Source organism: Lucilia cuprina, chromosome 5 (assembly GCF_022045245.1).
Source record: "Lucilia cuprina isolate Lc7/37 chromosome 5, ASM2204524v1, whole genome shotgun sequence".
In the NCBI taxonomy this organism is placed as follows: domain Eukaryota; kingdom Metazoa; phylum Arthropoda; class Insecta; order Diptera; family Calliphoridae; genus Lucilia; species Lucilia cuprina.
This window is the reverse complement of record NC_060953.1, coordinates 19,959,437-19,975,775: the sequence shown is the minus strand read 5'-3', so window position 1 is coordinate 19,975,775 and position 16,339 is coordinate 19,959,437. Positions and strand designations below refer to the sequence as shown.

The window sequence follows — 16,339 nt, the reverse complement described above, 5'->3', positions numbered from 1 at the left end:
TTACTATATTTTCAATTAATACTACATAATTATATTACATAGAAGTACTTTAATAACGCCCTATCTATCATATAAAACGTTTATAATTCATTAATAGGCTTCTGCTTGAAAATATAGAAAATGTTTACGTATAGATGTGGTAAGTACTTGCCTCTAATCACATAACCATGCTCATTACCTTGTAGTGAAAGTTTTTGCTGGGATTTAAAAATGTATGTTTTGCAATATTCAATTAAGTTGTACTTGAAAATTAATCTATTTAATACAACATGCAAAAATAAATCAAGGAAAAAAACAAAAGCCGATTTGTTCTAAAAAGCAAATACTTTAAAAACAAAATGTTCTTAATCAGCTCACACACAATTGAGTGATAGAGAATACCGTTTTCATTAACCAACACATTGAAAATCAACTCTACAATTAAACACTAATATTCATATATAGTAGATCTGCTCCTAAAATATTTTTATATTGGGTGATTTTATTTTTTAAAATATTTCGATGAGATTTAATGAGATTTTATATTTAATAATTTAAATTATTTATTTAATAATTATATGTAAACATTTTAAACGTTATCAACTCCCATTTGGGGACTAGACAGTTTGAGATGTCTAAATATACATAAATATCTAAAATTAGAAATTTCATCAAAATCCATGATAAAGTGGCTTTACTCTATTCCGTAGTTCACTTCCATTACCAAACAATCTTCGTCATTGGATATTTAGAAAATATTAATAGACCAACAAAAAGATCAAGATCAATTCCTATATAAAATACTTTGAAAAAACATCTCCAAACTTAAAAAAGGGTGCAACACTAATTAATAATATGTTTGCCCATGTAATGCACATGTATTTCTCCAGGTAATTTTAACATCAAAATCAGTTGAGAAATTAAATATCGGCTGAGAATCAACTATGTGATCAAAAGGTATAAATACCGGATTTTCAAAAACAGGTTCTTGTTCTACTCTGATCCACCTTTCAGAATAATAGTGTAACTTTCCAGGTATTTCAATTATGTATACTTATGGATGTACTATAGAAGTACTTTAATTTCGACTTTGTTGTTTTTTTGCATATTTTATTTAATTGCGTGTTAAGATTTGTATTTTATAAAAAAGAAAACAACGTTAACTTTGTATCTGAAAACCATTATTTGACGCATTGTTCCTGGGATGTAGTCGTAAGAACAAATTTCTTATACTTCCCTAATGTGTAACCAAATGTTAGCTTTTGTTTTGTATGCCACTGACAAGATATACATACATAGTATTAATATAAACATGCCCTGCTTAATCTTGGTTGACTGCACTAACAAATTTTGTTTTTTATTGTTATATTATTTGTTCTATCATAACACTTGACTTGTTTTTTTTTTTTTGTTATCTCAATACAAACCGTTTGTGTCACTTCATCCGTGTATGGTCAGAAAATGTTGTGTTTGTTTTGACGGGAAAACAAACACGAACATTCTCATGTATTCTCATGTATATATACCCTGCCAGCAACTCTACTAACTCATTCATTATATTCATTATAATTTAAATTTTTGTCAATTTGTAGTTGACACTTAGGTTTATAAGTTCCGTGTGTAGCATCAAGAAATATTCATCTTATACCATGTTTCCATGAACAGTTGAATTACTTCATTCTGCATCTGAATTAACCCGTTTCTACGACACATTCGTTATTCGTTTTGACAGTTTATCGCTATGTTGTTTTAATACCCTACACCACATTAGTGGGAAGGGTATATTGGGTTTGTGCTGATGTTTGTAACATTCAAAAATATTCGTCCTATACCCACCTTAAAGTATACCAATCGGCTTAGAATCATTTTCTGAGTCAATTAAGCTATGTCCGTCCGTCTGGCTGGCTATCCATGTAAACCTTATGTACAAGGTACAGGTCGCAATTTTCAAGATAATTGGATGAAATTTGGCACATACGCTTCTTTTGGCCCAAGGATAAAGCCTATTGAAAATGGTTAAAATCGGTCCATTAATTTGACTAGCCCCCATACAACCGTACCCCCCAAATAGGGCCTTTTGGCTTATAATTAATTATAATTAATTTAAATGATGAGTTTATAGAACTTTAAATGACACTACCGATTTTTGTAAAGATAGGGCTTCATTTGACCCTATTCCACTTACAAACTCCCCTATAGAAAATGACTTAAAGGTCAAAATTCACTTGCAAACACTAATAACACTTTTAAATTCTACATAAATAATATTGAAAAAGGCTTAACTCCCCTTACCAACATTTTTAAGGATAGGGCCATATTTTGCCGTACTCCCCTTTGAGTCCTTTTTTGCCAAAAAAGTAAAAATATTCCGAAATAAATTTAAAAAAAAACAAACCAAATGCTTTATTTTTTTTAAATAATCCCCATTTTTAACATACATACTGACTGGTGTAGGGTATCATATGGTCGGCTACGCCCGACTATACATTCATACTTGTTTTTTTTTTTCATTATTTTGTAATTTTTTGGAATATTAGTGTTTGTGTATGATAAAAAAATATGTTTGTTACATTATTTTAACAAATTAAGTTATATATTTCCTATTTTTTTGCATTTCTTTTTAATTTTATTTTTTTATTTGTATCCAACCAATGAAAACAAACAGCTGTTTTTGATAAATACTCGATAAAAATTCAAGATGACAGTCATTCGTTTGTAATTCAGAAATCATTATGTTTTACAGCGAAATTAAGAGAATACGCTTTTATAGTTTCAAGTGTGAAACTTTTAAAAGTTTATAAAAAAATTACATATGTTTAAAAAGTTTTGAATGGGCGATGATCAGTTTATTTAATATCCGTTCTATCACAGATTATTTCAATTACATTTGAAGAAATTATAATTCAATTACAATTACATGTAATTGTAACTGGTTATTGGTAAAATACGCTATACAATAATAGTAATTGGAAAAACTTAAAGTACACATTACAAGTAATTGGAATTGACCATTTAATGAATTACTTCGTGTCTGACAAAATCTATCGCCTTATTTGCAGTAGTTTTCAAAAATGAGTTATTTACGCTGCCAAATACCACATTTTTCCATTACATTGTAGTTAGCTTATAATCAGTTTGTAAAAGTTAACTAGAAGTAAATTTTTCTAGTAGTCGACTACAAAATTTCTGGCAGGGTATTTTCTGACGTGTCTATATTAGGATGGTCCTCATTGTTATGTAGCTAAAACAAGGTCAATGTTCAAAATGATACATTGAGTAAACTAATCTTAAGAAAGTATTACTCATATTATTGCAATTCTGCAACTTCAACACTTTTTACAAACATATGAATTTCATAATTACGCATACTTCAGAAATTTCTTTAGTAATAACCATTTCGTGTCAATACCAAATGTTGATATTTAATGCATTATTTTTATAAAAAAAATCATTTTGGCATCCCTATTGTTTGCTTTTCTGATTTTTTATTATTATTAGCATTATTATACCCTACACAACTATAGTGTGGACGGTATTATGAGTTTGTGCTGATGTTTGTAACACCCAATAATATTGATTCTACATTAACCTTAAAGTATACTTGTCTGCTCAGAATCACCTTGACAGCACTGATAACTTTGACAGATATATGGAAATTTTGGGATAAAAGGCAGAACTAGTGATAGTGGATGTGGCACATACCATGCCTAATATTGCTAGCCAATACCAAATTATGTAAATTTGAAAAACTCTAAAAGCTATAGTTTTTTATATTTTTGCGATAAACTACGATATAAAAATAAAAAGTCAATATTTGAGAAAAATATGGGCGCATTAGGAATATGGGGACGTGGTACTTGTCATTTAACATATTTGCTGTAGGGTGTCATATCGTCAGCCATGCCCAACTATATGTTCTTACTTGTTTTGGTTTAGTTGTTAAAAAAGTTTTCAGTGCAATTATCAGTGTTATTGTATGGTAAGATAAGCGTTAAATTAAAAACAACTAAATGAGAACAAATGTTTTATATTTTTGTATATATGTATATTTAATACAAAAAGTCAAAATAGCAATACTAACTTCTATTATGTCTCATTTATTTATATTGAATATTAAATTATAAGTATCTTTACAAATACAATTGCTTTCTAAATACTTCCGAAACTATCGAACTGGAGATTGCTACTTTCGCTTCTTGCCTATCATACCACCAAATATGTTTTCTTTGTACTCATTGCCTGAATATGAGTACTCATAACATTTTGTTTTTGATAAGAAGTTTGTTTTGTAAAAAAACATCTCGAGTAAAAGGTGTGAGTAACAAATAAAAATAAAATTTATATGCACACATATATTTCGATATTTTATCATTGTAGGTAAGCGATAAGTAATTATAAGAATACACTCCCGCTCACTTAAATAGGTTCACTGTTTTGTTTACATTCAAATTAATATTTTGCAAAAAATGTAGTCTTTTTTTTTCTAAAAGACTACATTTTTGAAAAATATTTTTTTTGGCTCATTTGAATAGGTTCGTCATCTTTAATTGACAATAACAACCACAAATTGCATTTTTCATGAAACTTTTTTATTTTATAAACATTTTTACCAGGTTTTAGAAAAGATTTACTAAGGAACATATCCGCCGTTACTCGATATAACTCCGAAAATTCGAGATGATAAAGACTTATAAAGATTCTTAAGTAATGGCAAGGAAATTTCGGTGCAAGCCTTTTTAGTTCCTTTAATTTAGGTTTCGTTTATGTCACACTATCTGCCCGACCTATGCACATTACGTGCAAGAATATCCGAAACCTTTTTCAAATCCACCCTTTTACAGCACTTTAAAAAAAAATTTAAAAAACATTACAGTTACTACAATTCTTACTAGATGAAAGAAATTTAAGCCCACATGTTTCATAATACGAAATTGCTCCCCACTAAAACCCATATCCTAATTTTTTTATCTAAAAAAAAACAAGATATTTATATAGCTTTTTATAACCATGTGTTCACGTGCAAACTGAAGAGGATTTCTCTTTATGAGTGGCAACTGAAGTTGCTTTTATTAATTTTTTAATATTTCTAAAGCCTTGGCCCTTCCTACAATTCGTTTTACTGTAGCTAGGCTTGCTGTAACATCCACTTTTTCTCTAATTTTTGCTAAAGAATCACTTGACTTGGAGGTAAATTTTATGAAATCTCTTCTGTCCGCTTTTGTTTTGACTCTATATGTAGTTCCATTTATGCTTTCTTAATATTCGAACTATTTTCTTATACAATTGCGAATAACATTCTGAATTTGCCCATTTTTTTGCCACATTCCTGTGATTTTGGACAGTTTCCAAAAACGCTTGAATTTTGTCATTTTATTCTTTAGTTAATGCCTTACCGCAACCTATTTGTTAATAGGTTGCGGTATTGTCTATATTCACAGACATTAGAATATGAATGGATTTTACTCACTACTAGCAGTAAACTGACAAAAAACGTAGTATGTTAGAAAAAAATTATTAAAAATACCTAAGACATCATGTTATTATTTAAAATTTTAATATTAGTAATTAGACCATTAGTTTTGCAAAAAAATAATTTGAATGTAATCAAAACAGTGAACCTATTTAAGTGAGCGGAAGTGTAGAAATTGTTACTTGTTTTAATGGCTATGACTCTTGCCCCCATTATCTTAATGTCTGGTTAGTTTTTATACTAACGTTAAATTGACATATAAGCATTATTTTAACAGGCAGAATCTACCGGTCAATCGATAACCGGAGGTTTAGATAACGGTCGATCGATCAGTCCTCGGTGTTCCTACGTTTTTTTAATTTTTTCGATTTAGAGCGCTATTTTGAGTTTACAGCTACAGTAAATGGTTATTTCCAATGAAAAATATGTTGTTTTTTAGAATTTGATGTCGCTACATTCTCAAAAGGATAATATACTGCGATATCCTTTTATCCATTTTTCATTAAAACTGATCCAGCGGTTTAGTTATGTGAGTGAAAGAGTTAAAAGGTGCTTCATCAAATCAGATATTTGTCACTAAATATAATAATTATGAATATTTGCGCTTAGCCAATTGTTGTTTTACCAATTTCAATAATTCCTCTTCTTTTAAACAAAAATATACAATGATGATGTAGAATAAGAATTCAATATTCGTATCTTTTTGCAAATATAAACAAAAAGCATTATATGTACATAATTCAAACATATACAGACATGTACATATGCACTTTTTAAAGATTTCCTTAAGGTTATAAAATAGTTATAAAGTATAACATGAAAGTACATTTATATAAGTACAAAATATAAAAGTTTATCAAAGAGATTGCAATTGTATTTACAGTAGGGTAGGTCGAAAATACTTTTTTTTCTGTTCAACTTCTAGTAGTAAAAATACTGTGAAATATTATATAATTATTTTGAGACAAAATTTTTCTGAAACTAAAAAGCCGTAAATTTGATTCTCTTCAATGACTTATGAACTTATGTAATTTTAATGAAATTTCAGAAACGAGTAATCGAAGACATGTCGAACGAAACATCATTTGTTAAAATCAGGTAACTAGTTCCCAAGTTATTCAGTCTTCAACATTTAATATTAAATTATAAAAAAGAGTTATCCAAATAACGAATAAAACGTGGAGAGAGATATGCTCAGGCTTTTTTCAAATTTAGTATCTTACCTATCATATTACATAAATATCTCTCTTTTGGAAAACTCTTTCATAATAACTCAAGTAAACTGTGTTCACCACAGTTACCCACGTAGTAATAGAATCAAAATTTGGTTACTTAACTATTATGAATGTATTAGGACGTCCCACGGACAACTTTTTTGTAGGAAAAATAAAAATCGGTCCTCAATTCCCTGTTATTGATTATAAATCCTGATCTCACTACAATTTGTCAAAAAAATATATTAAGTTTTTCTAAAATGATGGTGAAAATATATAAATTTTAAGCTTATCGTGGGAAAATAATTTTAATTTTTTTAAGTAATTTGGGTCACAAAACTATTTTTTTGCATTATAGTGGGACTCTCTTTATGTATGAAGAAAAAAAATAATCCTTCGAAAATAAAGTAAAATTTTTAGGAAATTGATTTGCTTATCACTTGAATAAAAAAAATAAAAAAAGATAAAAGTGTTATATTTTCTTAGCAAATAAAAAATGCAAAACGTAGATGAAAATAAGGTTCTTATGAGAACTGTTTCTTTTATTCGAACAGCGGTTTCTTTAAAAAAGAACCTAAATGATTTTTATTTTGCAAATTAATTGGCAAAAGAAAAAACATTAAAGGTACTCCCAAAGCAAAACAATAAAAAATATTAAATTCTGTATTTTTCTCGATATTGTGAAAGCCATTTTTAAAGGAATTATATAAGATTGAATACATTAAATGTAATATTTATTTAGAGTAATAATTATTATGTAAATAGTTTTAAGTTGAAAGTCCATGGAGGATATTTGGTATGTCGGTATATATGTAAAATGACTATTACTTTTAAGAGAATATTTGAATTGAAAGTTTTAAAAATAAATGAAAGGAAAGGCACATAGGGTCCTTTTAAAATGTCTGTTTTTTACCATATTTACCATACATGCATCTATTGTAGATACTAACGTTTCAATTATAGCAAAATAGTAATAACTTTAAATTATAGGTTTTTGCACTAATATAATACTTTTGACTTTGGAATTTTAATTATATCGTTTTATGCAACGAGATATTTTGACAAGATCGGCAATAGAGCGCTTACAAAATTTTAGCTTTTCGAACAATTTGTAAAAAATAAAGCGGAATTTAAAAAGATTATGGGAATGTATTTTTGATATTTAATATTTTTGAATTATGACAATCTTGTAGCAAATGAGTATTTTTTATATACAAAAATTTTTCATTTTTATTTGTCTATTTTTATACACATCAACTGCAAGACACAAATGCATTCACTTTTAGTAAACTGCTGTTTTACCACGACATTTCTTTTTGTGCTCAAAAAATAACGAAAGAAGAAAACATTTAACGCTCAAGAGGCGTAAAGAATTTAATGGTACTTTCAGTTTTTTATTATACGACCAGTTTCTCGTAATGTGATTTAAGAAAAAATAATAATAATAAAGGGATATGCAATTTTATTTAACAAAAATGCCAGGACAGTTTTAATAAATTAAAATAAAAGGACACCTGATGGCACACAACTTTACTTGTTCATATAGTTTATAGTTTATAGTTTATTCATACATTTTAATGTATTAAGCCACCGATTCTTCATTTTCTACATTAGTGTACGTTAGTAAAAAATAACTGCTTAGAATGGGACTGTTAAGTGTATCTTATATTCAAAATTGTTACTTTAACTACAGACCCCTTTAATTATTAAATATCTACAAATGTCTAGGTTAAAAGATATATGTTGTGAAACGTCAGTAATTTATAAAATTTTATTTACATTTCGAGTTTTGTTTAATTTTCTAAAAGAAATAATTTTCAAACTAAAATAAAATGCATTTCACTAAAAAAGCTTCAGTTTTTCTGTCTATTGCTCGATCACAAAGGCGCCTTTTTGCTATAAAATCCGGTGGCACAGACAAAGAAGATGTTAAAACGAAAGATTTGTGGAAAGACTATCCAATGGTTGATTATAGCTTTGATGCTATTGTTGTTGGTGCAGGTGGAGCTGGTTTAAGGGCAGCTTTAGGATTAGCAAAGGATGGTTTTAAAACAGCTGTTGTAACTAAACTCTTTCCTACACGTTCACATACAGTGGCTGCGCAAGGTGGAATTAATGCGGCTTTAGGAAATATGGAAGAAGATGATTGGAGGTATCATTTTTACGATACAGTTAAAGGGTCCGATTGGTTGGGTGATCAGGATGCTATTCATTATATGTGTAGAGCTGCACCTAAAGCTGTTTTAGAGCTAGAAAATTGGGGAATGCCTTTCTCTCGCACTGCTGATGGTAAAATTTATCAACGTGCTTTTGGTGGGCAAACCCTTAAGTACGGTAAAGGTGGTATGGCACATAGAGCATGCGCTGTTAGCGACAGAACTGGCCATGCCCTAATTCATACACTATATGGCCAATCTCTGTCATTTGATTGCCAATATTTTGTAGAATGTTTCGCATTGGATTTGCTATTCGAAAATTGCAAGTGCTGTGGGATTATTGCCTGGAATCTAGAAAATGGTTTAATATATCGGTTTCGTGCCCCGAATACAGTAATTGCTACGGGTGGCAGTGGTCGCACATATTTTTCGACAACTGATGGCCATACTTGTACTGGAGATGGTACGGCAATGATAGCCCGCAAAGGTTTACCACTTCAAGACATGGAGTTTGTACAATTTCACCCCACTGGTATATATGGAGCAGGTTGTCTTATTACGGAAGGCGTGAGAGGTGAAGGTGGATTTTTTCTTAATTCTAAAGGAGAACGTTTCATGGAACGTTATGCTCCCAAAGCAAAAGATTTAGCTTCGCGCGATGTAGTAGCACGGGCTATGACACTTGAGGTATTGAACGGTAATGGATGTGGTCCAGAAAAAGATCATGTTCACTTGCAGCTACACCATTTACCACAAGATGTTATTCTGAAACGACTCCCCGGTATAGTAGTTACTGCGAAAATATTTGCTAATGTAGATGTTTTGAAAGATCCTGTTCCAGTATTACCAACCGTACATTATAATATGGGTGGTATTCCCACTAACTTTAAGGGTCAAGTAATTAGTATTGATGACAACGGTAAAGACATCATAATACCGGGATTGTATGCTTGTGGTGAATGTTCTTGTGCTTCGGTGCATGGAGCTAACCGGCTAGGTGCCAATTCACTATTAGATTTGCTGGTCTTTGGCAAAGCGTGTGCAGATGCTATTGCAGAGGGTAATAAACCCGGTGAACCACTGCCACCATTAAAGCAAACAACAGGCGAATATTCAATTGCTAAACTAGACAAATTGCGCCACAGTAAAGGCACTATACCACCAGCCACGATACGTACGAAAATGCAAAAAATCATGACTAAACATGCAGCAGTTTTTCGCGAAGGTAAACTTTTAATAGAAGGTTGCAATCTAATACAAGAAACCTATAAGGAATTTAATAATGTTAAAGTCGTGGATAAAAGTATGATTTGGAATACAGATTTAATGGAGACATTAGAATTACAAAATCTACTAACTAATGCCATAGCAACTGTCACATCTATGGAACATCGCAAAGAATCAAGAGGTGCTCATTCCCGTGAAGATTTTAAACTTCGTATTGATGAATACGATTATACGAAAGATCTTAAAGGTCAAACGAAGAAACCCTTGGATCAACACTGGCGTAAACATTTGCTAATTTGGTGTGAGAGCAGTGGCCAAACCACCATCAAATATAGACCTGTTATCGATGAAGTTCTAGATGATTCGGTTGAAGCATTACCACCTGCACCTAGAACCTATTAAATACGTAAATATATCTATCTTTTCAAGTTGCCTTTTGCAGTTACTTATGTTTAATAATTTATTTATATTCCTTGTTATTATTTTTGTTGTAAACTTAATAAATTGTTCTTAAATTTGACATTTTCTAAATAAGATCAATGAAAATTAAACAATTTTACAATTTAAACCGATATAATAGAACGGTTTTTATTCCCTACATTACTATAGTGTACTATGACTTTGCGCTGATGTTTGTAATCTACAAAAATACTGGTCCTATACCCAAATACCCATCGACTCAGAGTAATTTTCATCCTGCGAACAACATGTACAGGCCCAAAGATGAAGACTATTGCAAATAGTTAAAATCGGTCCATTAGAAACCCCCAAAAAGGGCGTTTGAACTTATATATTTTTTTAAATATACTTGTTTAATTCACAATCAAGTTGTATATTGTATATACTAAAGTGTAGTAACAGCGATTGTGAAGAGATTTTTGTAGCAAGTCATAAGTTTATGTTCACAATGAAAAAACAATCAAAACAATGTCAAAAGTAGAAAAAACCATATAATATTAAACTAATTAAACGAGCAAAATAAACTAAATTAATTTCTTTTTATTTAAAATTATATTATTTTTATTATTCCACATTTTAAACTAATAAATAAACAGTTTTTAATGAAATTTTTGTTTTGTTTTGGTAAACAGCTGTTTGTTTGTAATTTCTGTGTTACCACTTTATCGTTTTTTATGCCAAAATCGATTGATTTTTTTATTTATTTGCTGAAATAAACAATTAACAACACTGAATTTTCTTACGACATTCGAAAAACATATGAAAATTTGTCGTAAGAGTTGTATAGAACTTTTGCATAGAAAATACCAACAACATTGTTATGACTATTGTAGCAGCTGCTGACATACAACGCATACAACGCTACAACATCGATTGTGAATTGAACAACTAATATTGCAGAAAATTTCAGCACCAACAAATGTTATGTAAATATAAATTTAATCAAAAAAATTTATCGGGGATTATTTCATATAAATCCACTTTTCGAAAATTTGTTTTCGTTAATAATTATCTTAAATAAATCGGAACCAAGATAAAATTTAACATCAATTTTTATAACAATTTACCGCTTAATATTAAATACATTTTCATTTATTAATATTTATGACGTCAATCCGAACATGAACTCAAGTTCATATAATTATCTTATTCATTGTTCTTTGTTCTATACGATGTTCTGTATTTTGTTGTCACCCACTTAATTTAAATATTGGCCTATCACAAATCTCCCGATTGTAGATTCAATTAATGTTTTTCAATGTTGATAGCAAAGTTAAATGGACTTGGGACCATATAAATGTATATCTTTTTTATTCATGGAATGGAATTTAACTCGAAACCAACTTCCATATATTCGAACATTTCAAACCATATAAATGTATTATATCATTAGTATTAATCACTTAGATGGAATTTAACTCGAACCCAACTTCAAATTTAATATTGCACATAACAATGCATTTTCTGAAGGCAAGGGTCGCAAACTTTTAAGTCGGAAGGGTCATTATTTGCTGTTAATAAAACATGGGTTTAAAAAAAAACACAAAATGTTTGTTTATTGAAACGTTACAAATACTTCAAGTGTTCACTTAAAAAACATTTTTTGTTTAATTATCTACAAGAAAATTCTGCAAGTAATCATTCTTATAATTTTTTTCACTATAAATATTTTTTGCATTTGTATGGGTCATTCGAAAATTGCTCTAACGATCATAATTGGCTTAACAGTAGCAGCAAGCAACGAAATTCGACACAAATAAGTTTTATAAGAACAAGATCTCTTGACTAAATTTAAAGAGGATCGGATCATAATTGGCTTTAGAACATAACTCTAACGCTCATAACTGATCTAATAATATCATTGTTGGCCATACCCCCATATAAAATCCTCTTAAGGAAATGACTTTAAAGCTCAAAACATGCTTAATAATACCAGCACAATGGTAAAATTCGTCATAAACAAGTTTATAAGAACACAAATATCTGTACTAAATTCAATAAGTATGGATTCAGAATTGACCCTACACCACATATAGAGTCCACTTTCACAAACGATGTTACGACATACAACAGGCTAAAATACAAGTATATTGATGAAAATCAATACAAAAAAGCTTTATAGGATCCAAAATCTTAAGCGAAAAGCTAATTGTATTGCTTTCTTTCCTTCTCGCTCAAAAAGTATTTGTTTCTGTTTTGCTCATGTACAGAACGATTAGGCAAAGTTACAAAGTTGTGTATATTGTTCTGTTAGTTTTAATACAGCGCTCGTTTATTGAAACGGATAGATTTTAAAATATATATGTACATATTTTTTTATAAAATAAATAAAATGTGTGTATGAAACTAAAGAGCCACAGCTCCACATCCAAAGATCCGCATTTGGCTCGTGACCGTAATTTGCCGACCCCCTGTCTTAGTTATTAAGGAGCCTTTTCAAATTAAACTCACATTATTGAGGCAGGTTTGTCAAATTTCAACATTTCAAAATTTAGGGCTAACGAAACTTGTTAAAAACTTAGTTATTTTAGATCATAATTGTTCCTTTAATATTTTAAAAAATTTAATTATTGTAGGATGAAGGATGTTATACAGATGACATAAAATAACAGTTTGTGCAGTAAAAAATATCTATATATTTTTCAATTTCTTTGTTTAATTTTATTTCTTATCACTAAGCAACATTTCTTACAGGTTGTCGTGGTGGTTGTATACTGGCTGCTCTCCAAATATTTGTTGAATAAGATGTTTTTATAGCATTAGATATTTGTAAACTTTTTCTCAATATTACATTCATTTTGTCAAATATTACTTTAAATCGTTCCTATTGTTATGAAAGGCAACACAAGTTGTTTAACGTTTAATAAATTGAACGAAAAAATCAATTTAGAAAGTAAAGGAAACATTCAGCAAACACAAAGAAATAGATTAGAATTACACTGAATTTTCTTTTAAAAGGATTTTCTTTTCTATTATGGCTTTTCAACGATTTTTTCCGCACATCACTTTTTAAATCTATTCAGTTGAAACTGAACAGTTTAACAAATCATTTAAAACTAAAGCGCCGCTGTCCAGCACTAAGGCGACTGGTGTAAAATGTAGAGAGCTCATCATTTTACTGATAATGACAATTTCAAAGTACATATGTACATGCACATCGTCATATTATAAATATGTAAATGTTTGTATGAGTTTAAGTTTATTGTCTTGAAATTTTGTTATTGTTCGTAATATAATTTAAAAGATACAACAAGAAATACATTTAAGTATTTTTGTGTACATGTGAAATGCAAGTGATTATTTTGTTGTTATTAAATTAGAAAGACAGCTCGTTATCAATTACAAACATTAAACAAATAGTTTTTTTTATAAAACAACACAATATTTTTATTATTCTGCGTACTCGAAACGCTTTATACGTAGTACACGATCACTTGTGTCCGAATGAAACGGATTTATTAAACCGGCGCTTAGTTTTGTGGAATTTTTTTAAAATTATATTAATATTCTAAATGATAACAATTTTATTTAAATTCGCAGACGGAAATATGTCGAAAATGAATTATACAGGGACAAACTGATGCAATAGATGTTTGATGAAAGGATATATACTGGAAGAAATACAATGTTTGTAAGGGACGTTGTATCCAGAATGATATCGCTCCCAAGATATTTGGATCTATTTTCGTTTTAAGCCTCTAAATAACAATGAAAATATTTCAGAGTTCCAGTCCCAGAGTCTGTATAGTGTTCCCGTAGTCTAGTTCACAAATATTCCTTAAAGATTTGTTTGGTATTGCAAATGAGCAATATCTGTCCACGTTTTCCCATAGCCCCATATAAATAAGTTCCATATGAGCCAAAAATACTCTACCTCCACATAAGGCACATACTTACTTAAAAATGCGAATATAGCTATGAAATGCGATACACAGAGTTAAGTTTCTTACAAGCCAAAATCTCATAAAAATATCATTGACTGTAGACGATTTGATGGTGGGTATATAACATTCGGCATAGTCGAATAAAACACTCTTAGGGCCAATCATTAGGTGAAAGATTAGGGATTAAATTAAAATTAATCTTCGAAAGTTGTTTTTAAATAGTCAATCAGCTAATTTTTTTTGCTAGTTTAAGCATCCAATAGAGGTGGTTTAAACTTGTGCGAGAAATGTAAAAGTGTAAACAGCTGATGCAAAAAAAAAATAATACAATTTTTATTTAAATAAACATTAAAATATTTGATTTATCGAGTAGTATAAATTATGTGGACACTGAAAAAAAATCCATGCCTAATATATACGAAAAATGTCGTACATTGTACGAATCGTTCGTAGTTTTGCACCACGAAATTCTTTCGTAAAATATACGAAATTGTTCGAAATATTTTAGTATAATGCAAAATATTCTTCAAAAAATTTATTTACATAAATTGAAAAAAGGGAATTTTGAATAAATATGGTAAAATTTACGAAATATTAATTTATTCAAACATTTTTGCTCATTTTAAAATAAATTTTCTAATTTTAGTTCAAAATTATTCTCTACACGAATTTTAATTTTTTTATGAAAATAATTCGAGAATAATATTATACTTTTTCTTAAATTTTATAAAAATGTTGTAGTTTTATTTAATCATAATTAATTAATATGTTTAATTTCGCTAAAATTTAAGAAAAAAATATTACGAAAGGTTTTCGTACTTTCGTAAAAATAGAAAAGGGTTTTATTAAATAATATTTCGTATTATACACGACATTTTTGTAAATATTACGAAAATAGAAGCTTCGTAAAGTTGAGCATGGATTATTTTCAGTGCAAAAACATCAAAAGGGATAAACATCAGATTAAATGTATTTTTAAATTAACTAATCTTATTATTAATTGTCATTTGATTGCCAACTCAAAAACCCGCTCTTACTTGGTAAACATTAATTTTATAAAAATCTATCAACGCACACAGTTAAGTTACGAGACACAGTGAGAATTCTATCTCCAATAATTCTCTCTCTTGTGACATCAATGTCTACTTCATATGTAATTGGAACATCAATTCAATGATTCCATTCACTCAGAAATCAAAAAATAATTAAATTATGATAATATATGCTATACTTATACTCATGCTACTTGCAATAGTTCTTATCGGTGTTTTAAATTTAGAGACTTTTGTGTTTAATTAAATACTTTTTTCACAAAAATATAGGATTTATTTGTTGACACCGCTTAAATTGTCTCATTTTATTTTTTATCTCAGATTTAAAGAAAACTTTTAGGACACAGATTTATCTATTATGTCCAATTTTTCATTAATATATTGCCGGCAAAAGAAAATCTTTATTATCATGTTTATTTATAATTATTGTGTTAGTGTCATATTTACCATAACACCAAGCACATAATTTTGGCCTTACATTTTACAGCTTTCTAGCGCTATTATAAACATCACATATTCTTATCAATAAGTAAATAAATAATATATTTGTATGCATTTTTTGAGTCGATTAAGACATGTCCGTCCGCCCGTCTGTCCGGCTGGCTGGCTGCAATTTTCAAGATAATTTGATGAAATTTGGACCAAGCATGTTGACATCGGTCCATTATTTCACCTAGCCTCCATACAACCGTACCTCCCGATTTGAACTTTTTATGACATAATTACGTCAAATATTCTGCTATCTCTCTAAAAATTGGCACAAACAAGTTTTATATAAGTATAAATGACACTGCAGATTTTCGTAAGGATTGCCCCTTTTTTGAGCCTAACCCCCATACAAACCCCCCTTCAAAAAATGTCTTAAACGACTAAAATTGACTTGTAACCATTTGTATCG

At 29.3% G+C, this 16,339-nt stretch overlaps 2 protein-coding genes across 2 annotated transcripts in view; one reads left to right on the top strand and one right to left on the bottom strand.

Moving 5' to 3' along the window:
• LOC111675868 (delta-1-pyrroline-5-carboxylate synthase) overlaps positions 1–13,562 on the bottom strand; it is a 46,666-nt gene extending 33,104 nt beyond the window's left edge. The window contains exon 1 of the mRNA XM_023436723.2: positions 13,198–13,562. Coding sequence (XP_023292491.2) covers positions 13,198–13,302 — 105 coding nt within the window. The 5' untranslated portion in view covers positions 13,303–13,562. The remainder of the gene's footprint in view (positions 1–13,197) is intronic.
• Positions 8,428–10,838, top strand: LOC111675870 (succinate dehydrogenase [ubiquinone] flavoprotein subunit, mitochondrial-like). Its single transcript, XM_023436725.2, has 2 exons — positions 8,428–10,452; positions 10,656–10,838. The coding sequence occupies exon 1, from the start codon at positions 8,496–8,498 to the stop codon at positions 10,446–10,448; it is 1,953 nt and encodes a 650-aa protein (XP_023292493.2). The 5' UTR covers positions 8,428–8,495; the 3' UTR covers positions 10,449–10,452; positions 10,656–10,838.
• Positions 13,563–16,339: the final 2,777 nt, after the last annotated feature.

Excerpts from the sequence above, each read along its gene's own strand:
- LOC111675870 (XM_023436725.2), top strand. The coding sequence starts at position 8,496 with ATGCATTTCACTAAAAAAGCTTCAGTTTTTCTGTCTATTGCTCGATCA.